The sequence below is a fragment of the Peromyscus californicus genome, unplaced genomic scaffold (assembly GCF_007827085.1).
Source record: "Peromyscus californicus insignis strain IS unplaced genomic scaffold, ASM782708v3 Scaffold_6__1_contigs__length_162567912, whole genome shotgun sequence".
Classification (NCBI taxonomy): Eukaryota; Metazoa; Chordata; class Mammalia; order Rodentia; family Cricetidae; genus Peromyscus; species Peromyscus californicus.
The window spans coordinates 3,835,684-3,853,775 of NW_026294584.1; the positions used below are offsets into that span (position 1 = coordinate 3,835,684).

At 43.4% G+C, this 18,092-nt stretch overlaps 1 protein-coding gene across 11 annotated transcripts in view; it reads right to left on the bottom strand.

The window, feature by feature from the left end:
- The window catches only part of Magi2 (membrane associated guanylate kinase, WW and PDZ domain containing 2), a 1,438,220-nt gene that overhangs the window by 48,101 nt on the left and 1,372,027 nt on the right, over positions 1-18,092 (bottom strand). For all 11 annotated transcript variants that reach the window (XM_052720134.1, XM_052720125.1, XM_052720126.1 and 8 more), the window contains one exon: positions 1,462-1,600. In XM_052720134.1, the coding sequence (XP_052576094.1) occupies positions 1,462-1,600 (139 nt within the window). The remainder of the gene's footprint in view (positions 1-1,461; positions 1,601-18,092) is intronic.

Sequence of the window (18,092 nt, forward strand, 5' to 3'; positions counted from 1 at the left end):
CTTCTTGCTGCTATCAATATTTAAAAATAGTTAATTAGATCTAAGCATTGTGGGTGGGAACATGGAATAAAGTATTTCCCTGGGCACAAAAGAGCTGGCCCTGCAGAAGCTTCAGGGTGCTTTCCACTCACCACGAGAGCCTGCTAGCTCATTATGCAGGGACTTTCGGAGACACAGGGGTGTCTGTGAGGGCCTTTGAATGTCGAGATTTTAGCTGAGTTCTGCAGGGCACTGATCTGCCCTACTAACAAGGAAGTGTCAGTAGCTGTTTATATAGCATATACAAAAAGCACGTGTGAAAGGGGAAGATACTGTTTAGAAAGTCTTCTGGGTAGGAACCGGGTGGTGCCAAAAGTGAGCCACTTCTTACAGATGGCGGAGGTGAAGGGATCACTGAGGCCTGTGGCCAGCCCCTGTTGGTACCCTGATAGTCTGTGTGGCTTGTCACTGCTCTCTGTCTGTCTCTGATGCTCCCTGGAAAATGTTTCTATTTTGTTTCTTAAGGTGCTAGAGGTAGAGCCCAGGGCCCATGTGTGCTCCACGGAGCCATGTCCCTAGGCTCTGAAAATACTTTCAAAGATGACTTGGGTTGTGAAGCTTTTCATGTAAGGGCCACTCAGCTGGGTCAGTTACACTGTCTACACTGTTGGTGATGCCTCCAACAGGCTGCTGGGAAATGACACCTTTAAAGACTCTTGAAAGCAAACGATGATTTAAAATGTCCTTTAAAGCCTCACTCCACCCAGGCAGGTCTCTCTGTTTGCAGATCAGGACGTAGCTCTTAGCTACTGCTCCAGTGCCCTGAGTGGCACCAGGCTCTTGCTATGCCCCTCCCACCTGCCATGATGATAATGGACCCTCTGGAACTCTAAGCAAGCTCCCAATTAAATGCTTTGTTTTATCAAAAAAAAAATAATGAAAATCTTCCTCAAAAGCATATAAAAACAGCATAGGAATGAATTTTTTGAACAATCTCTAAATGTCAGGGAAAAGCAGCCACCGAATGAGCTGAAGTTAGCATTTTAAATTTTACACCCTGAAGATTGGCTCTGACTCATCCCCTGGCCCAATTTAGTAATCCTATAGGATTGTCTAAAGCATGTGTGATTTTAGAGAAAAACTGGTAAATTACTGCAGTCTCAAATGAACAGAGCACTATCAGTCTAATTAGAAAGGGTCCCACATACAAGTGGTGCTGGCTCTCCCTGCACACTCAGAGATGCCCTGGAAGCTCACACCTTCAATATTTCAAACATTTCCTAGTTTCACCAGCTGAAGAAAGGGCTTGCACACATATATCTTGGGCTTAAGTCGACATGTGTGCTTATCCATCTCCCGATAGTAAATACCTATCCTGGTAGCAATAGAGGACAGGTGCGTTTTTATATACCAAAAAGAAAGCCTGCACATTTGTAACACACGGAAAAGCAGAACACAGCTGGATGGAAACGTGAAACGCACCATACTCCGGGACTTGTCCCGTGCCTCGCTTCAGCAGCAGCCTCACTCTTCTTCCTCCGGACTTGATGAGTTCTATTGCTCTGGCGTGTGTCATGTCCCGGGTGCTTTCCCCGTTGATTTCAATGATTTGATCTCCTACCTGTCAATTACAGAAAAGTGAAGTCAGGCAAAGGTGGTGTGTAGTTCCCACTGTTCAAGTATCACCCCATTTCTAAAGAGCACCGAGCTGCTTGACTGCCTCTCAGAAAAGGCTCGTCATAGCTGCACCCTGAATCCGACGAACTTCATCAGAGGCCGCGCCACTCATCATTAGCTAGGATGGCAGTGGCCTCAGTTAAAAAACTGGGCATTAAAAGAAATTGGAAAATAGGTCTGATATTACAATTCAAAATATTCTGGCAGCTTTGTTTGAATGGAGAAGTAAATATTCTAAGGCTTTTTCACTGAACACATCATCAGGCTTTGGCTTTGTGCAGTATCTGTTTAGCACATTGGAAGGAATGATTAGTTTTTGTGCTTCTCTGAGAATATTTGCTATGCGTCATTTAAATTTCTCTGGGTGCTATTGCAGTACTGCCTTCACAGTAAACATCAGTTAGCTGATATTCCAGTTCGATGACGAGTTCTCTGTCACTGTCCCTTGAATTACAAATGAAACCCTCTAGTCTCTGCACATGACTAATGCTCTTGTGAAATCTTTTCCATGCTCACACCTGGTTGCCAGAAGCTGTTTGATGAAGCATTATTTCCTCTGGATTTGTCAAAAAACGCCTGTGCTCCATAAGCAATTCCCATTTAGCTTTTGTGAATAGATGTTAGGATACAAAGAGTTTCAACTACAAACATACCATGTAACTCCCAGAGGATCATTATTGTCATGGGCCTTTGAATTAAAATATATTGAGTTTCAGGGCAAATTACTTAAGACAAATTAGTCAGGGAAAATACAATGAGTTGTTTTGCAAAAATTTATTGTAGATGGTTTCTTAAACAGAGAAGATCTCATCTTAATTGATATCTATAAAGCATAGAGAACCAAGAGTTACAGTCAGGTGGATTGGACAGAGGAACAGGTAGTTGCTATCACCATGGCAACAGGGCACTGCAGTAAGAACCCCAACACACTTAACAGGAAATGGCATCTCTGTCTAAAGAGGATTCATCCAGAGGCCCATACCCTTTCCAATATAATGACAATAAGGATTTCCCTTCATGCGCTTGGTGGCCTCTAGAGGCATGGGTTTGGGGCAGTGGAAGAGGATGGTATCATTTCTGTGGCATCCATATTACACAGAATAACTCAGAAGACAGGACTAAAGGTTACTGTCACTGTGCTGGCCAGTATATGTCAACTTGACACAAGCTAGCGTCATCTGAAAGGAGGGAACCTCAATTGAGAAAAAGCTTCCACAAGATCCTGTTGCAGGGCATTTTCTTCATTAGTGATTGATGGGGAGGGTATAGCCCACTGTGGGTGGGGCCATCCCTGGGCTGGTAGTGCTGGGCTCTATAAGAAAGCAGACTGAGCAATCCCTGAGGAGTAAGCCAGTAATCAGTACCCCTCCATGGTCTCTACATTAGCTCCTGCCTCCAGGTTCCTGCCCTGTTTGAGTTCCTGTCCTGATTTCCTTTGATGATGAATTATGATATGGAAGTATAAATCAAATAAACCCTTTCTTCCCCAAGTTTCTTTAGTCATGGTGTTTCATCACAGCAGTAGTAACCCTGACTAAGACATTCTCTCTTCATGTTTTCCTTAACTGTCACTTTTCCTATGAAGGAAGAGCTATGTCCTGGAGTCAAGTGGCTTGTGAGGGGGCTATGCATCTAAATTACTAGTGAAAGTGGGAACATTTAGAAGAACTCAAGGAGTCTTCACCCACACTACAGGCACAGTATTAAATTATGGAACACTAAGGGCTAAGTCACACAGAGAAAGTCTCCTTGCTCTTTCTTCTGCATGCCTCAACTCATGTCCAACTCATGGACACCTTCTCCTGGACAGCCAGCAGATATCTCAGCAGTGGATGCGCCACCAACTTCCCCCAAAGCAGATTCTCTGCTGCTGTCTAGCCTTTAAGGATTGGGATTCCCCTGTCCTTAGGCAGGAGGGGAAATTATGGGGACAGAGGAAGAAAAAAGACCCTGGAGTCTGGCTGAAGTTTTTTGCCAGCTGGAAAGTAAGAATTCTAATACAATCAAAGTTTACTTAAGGCCTCTCTTTCCTCCTAGCTGTAAACCTATGCTTTTCTGGGAATCTCTCCTGGAGTCCCATTTATAGCTAAACATACATCCTAATGCCCTGTGCAACCCTAGTGGCTCCTGGCTTTACCTTGTCAGATTATAATCCCATCAAATGCACATCTGGAGCTGCCCTATTATCTCGCTTGCCAAAAGAGAAAAGAAGAAAGGATATTTCTTGGAAGTCCTTTGAGATGTAATTTGAGAGCCACCAAAATGGTATATATCAACTGCTAAGACATGTAATTGAGACTTTCCCTTGAGAACACCACACCCACACTTCAGTATGTTTTAATTTTTCTTTGAGCATCTCCCTCTTAATCCCCTTGCTTAAAATCTATGCCAAAAATGCCTTTTAATAAATGGCCGCGCTTCTCTAGAAGCTTGTGCCTATACTCTCAGGTGTGCATCATGCTTCACCTGAGTACCTGTCTATTTTTAAAACCCCCAACTCTGTTTCATAATGGCTCATTCTGAAATTCTTTTCTGAAGCCAAGAATCCTGGGTTAGCTTGAGTCAAGATCCTTACAGGGTTGAGGGGGAACCATAGGCTGCTGGGAGGGGGGCAGTAGTGTGAAGCTACATCCCCAGCTTTGCCACATTTATAGGTACCACCATTCCTGCAAGTCAGAAGTGTGGGGTCATGCAGCACTCCTTAAAAGTAAAAGTTATGATTATTTTATTTTGTATGTATGTATGTATGTATGTGCCATGTGTATGTGGTATCTGTGGAAGCCAGAAGAGAGCATTGGATCCCCTGGAGCTGGAGGTACAGGTGGTTGTGAGTGCCTGGCATGGGTATTGGGTACTAAAGTATGGCCCTCTGCAAGAGCAGTAAGTGCTCTTAAGTGCTGAGCCATCTCTCCAGCTCTCAGACTCCTTTTAAAAAATGTAGCTTCTCTGCACCTGTTCCGACTCTCTTATGCATCCAATTGTGTACCAACTCAATGCTGGGCTGTACCTGGGTCAGTACAACGTTCTCCAGCCACTTGCTGTCCCAGTTCTCATCACAGTCACTCTTCCGACGGAAGGAATGCTATACTGACTGAGGTATCAAGATTCTCTCCACCTCTTTCTCACAGGCCTGCATCTTCCAAGACCAGCCTAAGTGTTGTCTCTTCTGGGGTATCTTCCTCAAACATGTCAACCTTCTCAAAAAAAGTTTCCAGGCTGTTCATCAGTTACACCTCTCCCTCTGTTTGTAACTATATTTCCTCCAAGACTCTGAGTGTCTTCACTCAGTAAACAGTTTTTAATGAACACTTGTTATGTGCCAGAGAGTCCACTGGTGACATGGAGTCAAATGTTACAGTTTCTATTTGCAATACGTTCTTGTCTGGTTGAAGAAGAAAGTGTGCAAAGATGACAGTAAATTTTCACTGTATCTTGGCTATGGCACTTGCATCCATAAAGTACTAAGGGAGCAGAAGGAGGGACATTGAGCCCAGAATGGTGTATAGCGGCTGTCAGGACTGCTTGGTGGTGGCAAAATGTCAGCTGAGTTGTGAAGTGTCAAGAGAAGCTGCCCAGACGAAGGCGGAACCACACATTGTAGACAGAGAGAGCATCATATGCAAGACCCCAACAATGGAGAGCATTCTGTTTCTCAGGAATGTTCAGAGTTTGGTGGAATGTAGGGTTTTTTTTTTTAAGGCACCAGCTGGGCACTGAGCCCGTTAAACAGGGAGTAAATTGATGGAAGCCAGCTGGTAGGTGATGCTTCCCTGAGTGGAGTGGAAAGATGGGAGGTTGAGCGGAGGGCTGTCACATGATCCACCAAGTGAGCAAGGCACACCCTTGTCTCCTTCCCTCAGGTCAGGAAACCTTGGAGACCTCTCCAGGGAAGGCTCGGCTGGCTCTGTGGGCTTTCCTTAGAAAGGCATGACTCATTTCATCCTCCTCTTTTCTTTTCCTTCCGTACTTTTCTTTTGGATACTGTCAGAACTCTACACTCGGAGCTTCCTTGCTTTTTCCCTAAAGTTTCCTTCTCCACCTGTAGCAGACCTCTATGCCAGTTCTTGCTTTTATTTCCCTCCTCCAGGCAGTGTGAGACCCACACCTCACCTGCCCCAGAGTTCCCTTTAAACTCTAATGATTCGTCCTCGGGCTTTGCTTGAGTCCATTCTTTTATTCTCTTGCATTTGAGTTTGTTCTTAAATTCTCTCATTAATGAGCCCAAGGCCTAAAGGGGGATCCCCAGTTTCTCCAGTGTCATGTGATAGCTTTGCTGGGACTCCCTAAGATTTCTGGGAACACTTCTTTCCTGCTTTTTAATTGTTTGCTTCTTTAATTGCTTGCACCCTGCGATGGCACCAGCACGAGGAGGTCTTGGGGACAGAGATGCTGGGCTAAGGAGGGAGGGAACTGGAGCCCTTGAACTAGGTAACTGGAATGCGGCACAATCTGTGCTTGTGAATGGACTGTTTCTAGTGCCTCGTTTGAGGATAGACCCTCAGATCAAACCTAGACAAGAGTCTGGGAATACACTAAGATATTACTAAATTTAGAAAAAAATTCCTTAGGGGTGGAAGTGTTTAGGTAATAGAATGGAATCACGTCTGTTCATAGTTATACAGAGTGTTCTGGATACCAGCTCATTTGGAGCTAGGTCAACAGTAAGAAACAGTCCAGCCTCAGCATGGAGATTCCTGCCTTTCCCTGTGCCAGTATGTATGACAGAAAGGCGGAATTCCCATTGTCATTCCAATTCAGGGTTATGTGTAATTTTAACTGGAACTCTCTAAATAAACGTGGGATGTGACTTCCTTCATTTTCATCCTCTGTATAGAAAGATGGACTTGTTGGCGGGAGAAGGTCTCTCATTACTTTCTGATCTTATCCAATTTCACTTCAACTTCTAGTGTACACCCCCAAAGCATCATTTCCTGTTCTATGAGATGGGAAATTAATATGAAACCCAGTCTTTCAGGATGAAGAAAATGACCCACAGTGTCTGTGTTATCTTTCTACATTCTTCCTACTGTAGAACTGTAGAAGCTGAGATATGTGACTAAAATGAAGCTTCAAAGGTTGCCAAGAGTCCTTAAGGAATTTTTAAAATACTGTAGAGTGGGCAAGAAGGGCAGGGAAGGAGGGAAAGAGGGATGGAGGGAAGGAGGGATGGAGGGGAGGAGGAAAGGAGGGGAGGAGGGAAGGAGAGGAGGGATGGAGAGGGAAATGGAAAGAAAAAAGATTAATCTGGGTAGAGGTGATTCAGGACCCATGTGTGGCCTGGGGCTTTGTATAGGTTGAAGAAATATCAAATTTAGAAAATTAGCCAAGGGGTTCAGAAATATTATCTGTGGTCCCCTTGGGGCAACTAGCAACCTTTGAGCAAAGCTATGTCTTTGGGCAAGGCAGGCTGAGATGCGTCTTTCCACATAGCATACCCTGTTATGTCCCACATTTCTCCCCATCTACTCCAGGTCCTATATCGTGGTGGAATTTTCTTTAACAAAGTTATTACCGAATCCTTACACTTGCTTGAGGCTGTGTAGAGTAGATTATTTTTCTCTTCCTACTAGAAGGCCAAGGCAGTACAGGTTAATGCTCAGAACTTAAGTGATGGGTAATTCAGATGTTAAAACTTTAAAACTAAATTCTGTACTGTGTGCGGGCATGCACATGCCCGTGCACACATTTTTGTTTTTGAGATAGTGTTTCTCTCACTACGTTATTCAGGCTGGTTCCCAACTCTTCATCCTCCTGTTTCAGTCTCCCAAGTGCTGGGATTATAGGCATGCATAACCATACCCAGTTCTGGATACATTCATATAGCTAAGTCATTTAGAAAGCATGTGGTTTGGCTCAGTAGAGTCTTTATAAGAAATATGTTAAGTACAGGCTCATTTCAACTTCTTCATGACCATCTACATAAACACGCTTAGCAAGTTGTATTTATTTATTTGAGACAAGGTTTCACTATGCAGTGGAGCTCTCTATATAGACCAGGCTGGCTTCAAATTCATAGAGATCTGCCTACCTCTGCCTCTGAGAATGGTGGGATTAAAGGCCTGCCTCACCATGCCCAGCTGGTAGCAGATTGTTCTCAGTTAATGGCTCTTATGTGACTACTACAAAACAAGCACCTATTTTGCATGCCGGTCATAAGTGAAATGATCCCAGATTATAGTCCAGTGTGAGAAGCTTCTTCAGAATAGTGCACACATGGATAAAAGATAACCTCAAGTCCTTACTTCAGGGAGGTTGAGTGTGGGCCACATTTGTGGCTAATATCCTCAGGTCCCAGGTCAATGTCATCATACGCATCACTTACAGGCTCTTTTCCCCCGCTGACTCCATGTCATTCGTTCCTGCTACTCTTGACAGGTAGGTCCTCAGCTAATCAGAGTTGAGTAATGCATGCTTGGTTTGCTTTTCAGTTACAACCAATGTATTCATTCTCATGATATAGAGACATAAGCTTTGGGCACCTCGGCATACACCTCAAGTTTTCTGGAAATACTGCCTTAAGAAACTTGAGTCAAACTGTAACTATTTCTATAGTATTTGTAGGAAACCAGATGAGATTTTCATAATGGTGAGTTGAACAAATTCTTAGAGGGAAGTTAGAAACAAATCCTAAAGGTCTGAGGAGGAAGAGAGCTTACTTGAAAGACATCATAAAGTGCTGGAGAAAAAAAAAGATAGAATTAGGGTGTTCATTGCTCCAACTCACTTCTAGCTACTCAACAAGAAGGTGCTGATGGCCACAGGTCACCCTGCTGCAGCAGGAGACAGACTGATTCCTACTTGACAGTGACTTTAATATATTTTTAAAATTCTGAAAATGTTTACTTTTATTTTAAGTGCGTTAGTGTTTTGCCTGCATGTTCACCACGTGCATGCCTGGTGTCTGTGGTGGCCAGAACAGGGCATGTGAGCCCCTGGAATTATGGTAATTGGTGGTTGCCAGCCAACACCTGTGTTCTGGGAACCAAAGCAGTCCTCTGCAAGGGCAGAGTCCTCTTAGCCAGCCTTCTGTCCCGGCTGACTTCTTACATTCAATGGAAGGTTTATATGATTGACCTTTGTTAGACATTCGATTATTGCTGTCATTCTTCTTATATATTTAGTCTAAAGAGCTAGAAGCAGAGTCTGAGGCCTAGGGCATACCAGGGCACTGACCTCTGAGCTGCATCTCCAGCCCTGTTAGACGTTACTTAGTAATCATTTGCAGTGAGCATACTTTCCAAGGGGTTCCATCAAGTGTCTTTGTTAACCACCCCATCCCTCTCGTTAGACTGTAATTGAATTAGATAGGCTGCAGCTACCCAGCACGTAGCCTGGTTCTTGTTACATGCTGAGACAGGAGCCCATCAAGTCAGCAGGTTCTTCCATGGAGAAAACTTTGAACCCAATTGGAAATGGAAACAAATGTTTGAGAGTGTTCAAACTGTGAATTTTATTTGTCTCAATTAATTTATATGTTGAAAACTGAGTTTCTTTCTGTCTTTATATTATGTCCTAGATATAGTAACCATATAAAAGAGAAACTTTCCAATATCGCTCAAGAAAATTTATCCCAATAGAAACATGAAATGACCCTGCAAATGTGCAGAGTCCTTGATCAAGGCTACACCTGAGTGCATACCAGCCTAGAAGGGCATGGAGGTGAGGGCCACAAGTGGCTTTAAGAAGTCACAGGCCACTGCATAACTCGGAGGGCTGCCATGAGCTGTGGGTGGTATAACATCTTCTGTGCTTTTATGATTTGATGTTTACCCTTTGAAAAGATGTAGTCACAGTTAAAGAAAACCTCAGTCTTTGACTTGAGTGCACTGATCTGCAGCGGAGTGTTGCTGGGGCTGGACATTCTAATTAGCAGGCTGCCCCTGGCAGCAATGGCGAGGCTCTCTGCTCAAAAGCCTTCATTTCTCATTCAATCTTTTTTGAAGCCTCTAAATTTAAAAATGGAAAAATTGTAAAATTTACAGATAATTCAGCATCCTGATTGTAGAAGCAGTCAACCTTTAAATGACAACTCGGTCTTTGCCATCAAAGCTTTCATTTTCCCTGGCAAATACTGCAGACTCCAATCGTGTACACAGGGAGCTTTATTAGACTGTTTATAACTCTCCTTAGTCTCCCAGAACCCTCGCTTATGGTTGACGCCCTACTTCTGAAGCGCCCTCTCCTGGCTTTATGCTGTTCTTGGGTCAACTCTTCCTGGGCTCTGAGCATCTGTAGGTGCCATCTCATTGGTCTGCCTGGACGCCCTCCCACTTCATTTCAAACAGGTTCATCTTACTCATCCCTTAAGACCAACCTCAGCTACCAGATCATCCAAGAGGGGCTTCTGGGATCCCACCAGCCATGGATGCACCTTTCCTGTGCATGTCTTTAGAAGAATTTCCTCTTCCTGTCTAATATTGCAAGCTTCCCAACAGCATGAATCCAGCCACAGGGAAATGTCCATATGCATTGTTTAACAGAAGCATGCATGGTTGGCTGAAGGAAGGGACTCTTTTCAGGTATTTCATTTGATTCTATGCTCCTTTTTGCTTAAACTGGATTTAATCAGTTTACAGTAAGAATTTACTTTGGTTTCATAGTATATGTCACCTGCTTTGACCCCAATTGAATAGCACACAGCACACATACATACCTTATAATCTACAAAGCATATCTATAAATACAATCTATTGTTAATTGTAGTAATCATCACCATCATCATCATGGTAGAAGAGGAAAAAGAAACACAATAGTAAACTTTGCACAATGAACCTAGGAGGGAGGCAGCAGATTAACTGAGGGAGTGTTAAGTGGAGAATGGGGCAAATATTGTTTCTGTGGAAATACCACTGAGAGGGGAAAGAGTCTTCTTGGGTTGTTAAGTACTGCCTCGCAGGCATTCTTATAGGACAGCAATGCTATTTTGATTTTATGATTCTAGATGAAATCTTTAGGAAGAGAATCTCATTGAGTGCTTGGCAGGTAATTTAAACCCCGAGTTAATACAAAGAAATCACCACGAGTGTGGCAGAAGACATAAATGCGAAGACAGAGACTTTAAAGGCAAGCTTGTTGAAGCAGAAATAGTTTCTACAAAGGAGAAAAACACAAGCAGCCCCATTCCACTTTCAGATGCTCTTTATCTGTTCAGGCGGGAAGAGACCGGGTAATATCTCAAATCATTTGCCTGAGCAGGGGTGGAAGGCTCTCGTCGGCAGCCCAGCTGAGTGTCTGCTATTGCTTAGAAATCACTTACGTTAGGTCATGAAGTCTGTCTGCCTAGCTGATTGAAAAATAAACAAAAAGAAAATCACAGAGGAAACTTTAACTGCAGACTACGTGCAGGCTATCATTTCCCTCCCCTGCATGCAACTGAAAGCAAAACAGAGTATTATTCTGCATACTTGCCTAATCAGATATACTGCTTTCCAGATATGATCACCAACTGGACTTTGAACAATGGCTGCTCTTTTGGCATGTGATGATAATTCCTGGTTTGCGGAAGCTAACCATCTTTCATATTGCATTTACACGTGTGGACTCTCCGTGAGTGTGCCAATTCTAGATCTGACATGATAGCTGTGTAGGTTAGAATGCGAACGGTATATCACGATGGGTAGCCAGGCACAGTGGTCAGCTACAATCCTGAGAATAATTTAACGAAGGCACTATTATACAACTGTGGATGGGAAGGAAATGAAACTAGCTATGGAGGCAGCAGTGTGTAAGCAGATTGGTGCTGTTGCCACCTCAATCCTGAAAGACCTGAGGAAGGAAAGAAAAGTTACTGGGATCAAGAAAGAGACCATGGAAGAGAGGCTGCCTGCCTGGAGTTGGAGCTGCAGAAAGGAGAAGTTCTGCTAGGCCCAGAGCACAGCTGCAGGGAGCAGCAAAACAAGAGAAACAGCCATGTGTCGGTGTGGAGAGAATACGGAGTCATGTTACCTCCCACCCCCTAGACTTCTACTTCTGAATTCCTGGAAGCTGTGAATATGTTACTTTATATGGAAAAAGGACATTGCAGAATCTATCTATCTATCTATCTATCTATCTATCTATCTATCTATCTATCTATCTATCTATCTATCAATCATCTATCTTATCTATCTATCTATCTATCTATCTATCTATCTATCTATCTATCTATCTATCTATCTATCTATCTTTCTATCTATCTATCTATCTATCTATCTATCTATCTATCTATCTATCTATCTATCTATCTATCTAGAGCTAGGGATGAAATGTGAGGCCTTGTGCTCTACTGCTGAATAACATCCCAGGCCCCATTTTTTTCCTCTATCGGGGACTGAACTCAATGCTTCACACATATCAGAAAAGAGCTCTCCAACTGAGCTAACTGAGCTTTACCTCAAGCTCAACCTTAAGGGTTGTGAGATGGGTTATCCTGGAATATCTGGCTGGGTCCAATGAAGTCTCAAGAGTCAAAATCTAAGGGAGATGAAAGGATAGAAGCAGAGGTCAGGGAGGGGAGAAGATGCTAAACTGATGGATCTGAGGATGGAGGGATGGGCTAGGAGCCAAGACAAACAGATGGCTCAGGATGCTGGAAAAGGCAACATTTTCCCTGGAAGCCTGTTGAAGAAGCCAGTGCTGCCAACTTGATGCCTCCCTTTTAACTCAGTGAAACAATTTGGACGTTTTGACCACTAGAATTGTGAGGTAGTCAGTGTGCACTGTTCCCAGCCACTAAATTTGTCATCATTTACTGTAGCATGAATACAAAACTAATGTATACAGTCTCTTTCTGTTGGTATTTCTTAGTGAGCAAAACTAACATGTGCTGGAGGCCAGGAGCGTTTGGGTAATCCCGATATAGCCATCACCCCAAGAACACTGCATGGGGCAGGGACCGAAAGAAACAGGCTTGGATGAGAAGGTGGAATAAAGGAAGAACTGACTTTGGGGTGCAGTTGATGCAAGTAGGGGTAGAGCCACAAACAGTGAATGAATATGACAAGTGGTATGACAGATATGGGGTTTAAGAAATAATTCAAGAGCAAGATGTCAAAGTCGGATGGTATTTACTTTTCCCAGCTTGCATTGGAAAGGTGCTTTTTGGGAATCTTACTCTGTTGTAATATTTAGTTTTAACCACGGACATCCTTTAAGGACATCCTTTCCTTTGTAGGAAAATCGGCAGTATCAATGCTGTTTGAAATCGCCTAAGACCTCAGGGGCACCCGAGCCTCTAGCCACTTGCCGTTTCCTCGGTGAGAGCCAGAGCAGTCCTTCCTCTCCTCCGGTCTCCCTCCACTTTCACTGCCCCCTTCTTCCCCTCTTCTTTTGGTCCATATGGCCACTGTTTGGACTTCTACCAAGAAATCACCACTGCCCACTGCATAACATGCCTCTGGTTTTGTGTCTCCGCTCTTTCAGCATCTCATCACATGCTCCTTGAACAGACTTTGTGCTGTGTGGCTCCTTATGAACCCAGAAGCCTCTACTGTTGTAGCGTGTCCCCACCCCTCTCTTCCGTTCAGTATGGCCCTTTTCTGGTCCTTCCCAGCTTTCCTACTTTACTTTTATTTTTTATTCTTTGGCTATTATCTTCAGCAGACCCTGTCATTCTTGCTATTTTGCCTGACCTTCGAATCTCATCTTTTAATCATGGCCACTCATCAAGGCTCTACTCAGATTCCCCATGAAGCCATCACTGGCCATCATGGAGATGATTCCCGCTCCTTTCTCTCTGGTCCCAATACACTGTAGCTTGCCTCTCTTGTAGCACTCAGGGCATCAAAGCCTCTAGAGTTGATTCTTGTGCTTTATTCCTCCCACATCTCAACTGACAAAATTATAAACTCTTGGAAAGTGGGACTGTGTCTTTGTACCTCCTGGTAGCAGTACTGTATTGCTTTAAAATAATAAAGAGTAAAATCTACTTATAAAAGGGGCAAAGATTAGTTAGTTCCCACTGGTGGAAGAGAGAGACGCTGAAGAGAGGTGAGGGTGTGTGGGAGATAGAGGAGACTATGAGTCGTTGAGTGCTCATGGCTGAGTGCTTTGAGGCAGGATATGCCTTAGTGTTTTGCCACTGCTGGTAGACGTGCTTGGAATGAGACAAGAGCTTCATGAACATTTCTCAAATACACAATACTTGACTTTGGGTGAAACTAAAGTTTGACTTCTGTGAAAACAAGGCCTCAAACATTCCTAATACTTACAATTTTAAGAAGGTAAAAAAAGTTATACAAGTGAAGCCAACACAATCTTCTTCAGCTTTCAATGAGAGGCAACCCTGCCATGCTTCACCAGCAACTCCCTGAGGAGACAGCCACAAGGTGGAAGCAGCTGTCTGCTGTTAGCCTCTCTCTGTCTGCCCACATAAGTGGCTAAAGGCAGACACAGTGATCGTTCCCGTGAGAAGCACCGGGAAATAAACGCCTATGGAACTTCTAATTATACCCCTAGAGAGCAGAGAGCACGCTGTGTTGATATTATCTCATGTAGCATTTAGCATGTGCATGTCTCTGTGTCTGTGTGCATATATGTGCAGGCAAGTGAGCAAGGTGACTTTTTAATAAATGGGGGGGGGCGGTAAACAAGGAGAGGTAACAGCTGGTAATGGTTCTTATTCTCTACTCACTGCTATGGTCTGGGATGAGTTCCTCCAAATTCATGTGCAGGAAAACTCATCCCCAGCCCATCAGTGCTGGCGGCAGGGCCTTAGGGAGGTTTTTAGGTCCTGGGAGCTCTATCCTGATGAACAGATGGATAAAAAGTGCCATGAGAGTGGGCTGGCCCCTTTGCACGTCTGTCTTCTGTCCTGCTGACACATAAAAGAGCCCATTCTAGATTCTGGCACCTTCATCGTGGACTTATGAGACCACAGAACAGAAAGGAATTACTGGTCTTCCATAGCAGCTCTCAGATACTCTACTGTAGCAACAGGAAGACACCCACAAATCATACGCAGTGGTGGAGGGCCAGGAGCCCACTTTTTCCTCTGGATTTTATTTCCCTCACTTTAAGTGAGTATTCTGAACTTTAGAGAAAAGTAGGAAGCAATGGAAAACACATAGTTTGTCAGGAGACAAGGCCAACTGTAGGTTCTCTACTCCTTCTGAGGGTACTTTAGCACTCCAGGAAGGGAGAAAGACACAGTGCTGTTCATTACTCAAATGAGATGCAATAGAGATGCTTATGGTTGAATATTTACCTTTGGGGTTGTGTTGGCCAATTTTGTGTGAACTTGACACAAGCTAGAATCACCAAAGGGGAAGGAGTCTCAATTGAGAAAATGCCTCCATGGGATCCAGCTGTAAGGCATTTTCTCATTCAAGTGATCAGTGGGGGAGATGCCAGCCCATGGTGGATGGTGCCATCCCTGGGCTGGTGGTCCTGGGTTCTATAAGAAAGCAGGCTGAGCAAGCCAGGGGAAGCAAGCTAGTAAGCAGCACCTCTCCATGGCCTCTGCATCAGCTCCTGCCTCCAGGATCCTGCCCTGTGTGAGTTCCTGTCCTGACTTCTTTCAATGGTGAACAGTGATGTGGAAGTGTAAGCCAAATGAATCCTATCTTCCCCGAGTTTCTTTGGTCATGGTATTTCATCACAGCATTAGTAACTCTAAGACAGGGCTATTGTTTAAAAATAACAAGACTGAGTGATGAGGGTGAACATAATCAGAGTATATGTTTGAAAATGTCATAATGAAACCCTTTATTTTGTATAATTAAAATAGGCACAATCACATGTCCCAAGTAGCTCTAATACCCAGGCCATCCCATGAGTGAGAATTCAGCAGATATGGAGTGGGAACAGCTGTAACTATGAATAAGTCTCATCAGCAATGAATGACTCTGAATGTCCCTGATCAATTTAACCTTTCTCTTCAGATAACTGGACACACTACATGAAATCTCAAACCAGCAGTATCATGCATGTCCTTTTGCAGTATTTGAACTGTGCACAAAGAGTACATAAGCAGGAAAAATCATGGCAATAGTAGGCACTGGGGTCCATTATCATGGCCATAATGGACATAGAGTCTTTCATTAAAAGTTTAATTTCAAGGCAGCTCCCCAGAGAACCTTTACTCATTGCCACGATATTCAGTGTTATCAGCAGTGAGTGTGTTGATTATAATAATTTTTCTATTGAAGTACTAATGCTAAATAAATAGAAAGCCAGAGGAGCACTGTGTCACCATCATTATGATACACAAAATAAACATTATCCATTTATCTTCTTTTACTATTTAAAGTCACATATTAATTACTTAAATTTTGCAACTAGGAATGTAGCCGAGTGTCTAAAAATCTTGTTTCTGTTCGAGTTAATTCAGATTGTCCATCCATGCATGAGAACAGCTGAGCTATGAAATTGGGCAGCATGTTTTTCTGGCTATAATGAGCAGATAATATTCCTTAGGAGTATTTGAGTGACATCACTATCGATAGGTTAATTGGAAATAAAAATGTAAAGCTTTTGTAAATCAGGAGACTAAAAAGCCCCTGGATCATGGTAGCTTTGCAATGTACTTTTGGAACTCCTCCACTTTGCAGTGTAGGATAAGAACTCTCTGATTAACACAATGGCAGCACTCTCAGGATTCCACAGCAGGCCACTGTTTTCAAAGGGGGCGTTTCCATATGTATCTTGACTCAAGCTTGTTGTTTTCTCTCTTCAGTTTTTGAAAACTGACTCCTGCATCTAATGGAATGCATGGGAGGATATGAGAGCTCACCTCAGTTGGGAACATTCCGAGCCCCGAGTACATTTGCTTGTATGTAAGCATTAGGAGGTGAGAGGCAGCTAAAACGATAATATCTATCATGCAGCCCAGCTAGGCTCAAATAATTCTAAGTTCTCTGTGTGAACATAAGTTCTTACACTACCAGACCTGTGCATTTAGAGTTTTGTCTCCGTGTAAAATTCTCAGTTAATTATCTAAGAGTTTTTATGGGTTGTCAGCCTCCCCGATGAAAAACACTGACCCTTTATAACACTTCCCACATACTCAACATAGTTTTAGGCCAGATTCTTTTGAGATGTGTTAGAAACATGATCATGTTTAATTCTGAAATGAACAAACAGACAAATCTTTGATGGCAGAGAACTGATGGAAGAATTTAGAATTAAATCTGGAAAGGAAACATCTCTGCTATTCCACAGGGAGCTGATTAATGAATAACACATAGTAAGGCACTGGTACAGAGACATCAAATTAATTTTCTGCACGATTATTTAATCCGAACCACCCATGTTACTTTTGTTTACACTTTTCTCTCTTTTTTGTAATTTTTTTTTTGTGCCTCTTAACTTGGACTGACCTCCTTAACACTGTGTGAGTACTTGAGAATCCTTTGGATCCACTTCGTGACGCTTCCCCTGTTTCTGTTTGGGACTTCAGATTTCTTTCTTGGACTATGGCTCTGATCATCACGTCCACTGTATCTCTTGTGATTTCATGTAACCGTTAGGTATGTCTCCGGGATGGGTCCCTGGCTTGCCTGAGTTCACCGCTGTGTTGGTAGTCTTAGGGACTGGTCCCTGCATCGTCAGAACTGCCCTGTGTTAACCGATGACCCCTGTGAGGCTGCAGGGTCATCTTTCAAAGTGTCTCTTCATTACCAAGAGGACTGAGAGCAAACATGTAAACAAAAATCCTCAGCTCCATTGCTTTTCCGGAAGAACAGTCCTGTAGGCTTGCCCTGATGGAGAACTCTTGCTTTCTGGAAGAACAGTCCTGTAGGCTTGTCCTGATGGAGAACCCTTGCTTCCCGGAAGAACAGCCCCATAGGCTTGTCCTGATGGAGAACCCTTGCTTTCTGATCACCTTTGTTTCCGAGAGCATCACGTTGTTAATGTAAGTGGTTTGATTAAACTGTCTCTGGCCACTGAGGCATAGATTTAAAATTGATAATTTGTCCAATAACTGCTGGCAGCTGCGCTCTGCCAGCCCCTGCCTCTTCACTGCTGGGTTATTTTTCAACATTTTAAGCCATTAAAAAGTATAATGCAGGATCATGCGAGAACCTCCCTACTTCCCCCTTTCGATGCAGACTAGATGGAAGGGGTGAGTTACTTAAATGAATGAAAGGTTGTATTCTCTCATGTTCTGAGCTCTCTCTCTCTCTCTCTCTCTCTCTCTCTCTCTCTCTCTCTCTCTCTCTTCCCCCCCTCCCCCAGTCTTCTAGAGTGTCTCTGGTGGAGGGCTTCACTCCCTTGAACAATCCAGAGTTGATGGCGGCACACCTGGCCTGCCTTCTCTGCATTTGATGTATGCTTTCTTTTTCATGTCTTTATCATTTTGTGACACGTGTGTACCATGAGTAATAAATAATGCTAGAATGTTTTTGAGTTTTATAGAGGTAGCATCACATACATGATTCTGTAACTTCCTTTTTAAACTCAATATTATGTTGTTGAAATGTGTCTAAGTAGGAAATATACTTTACTCCTTTACACTA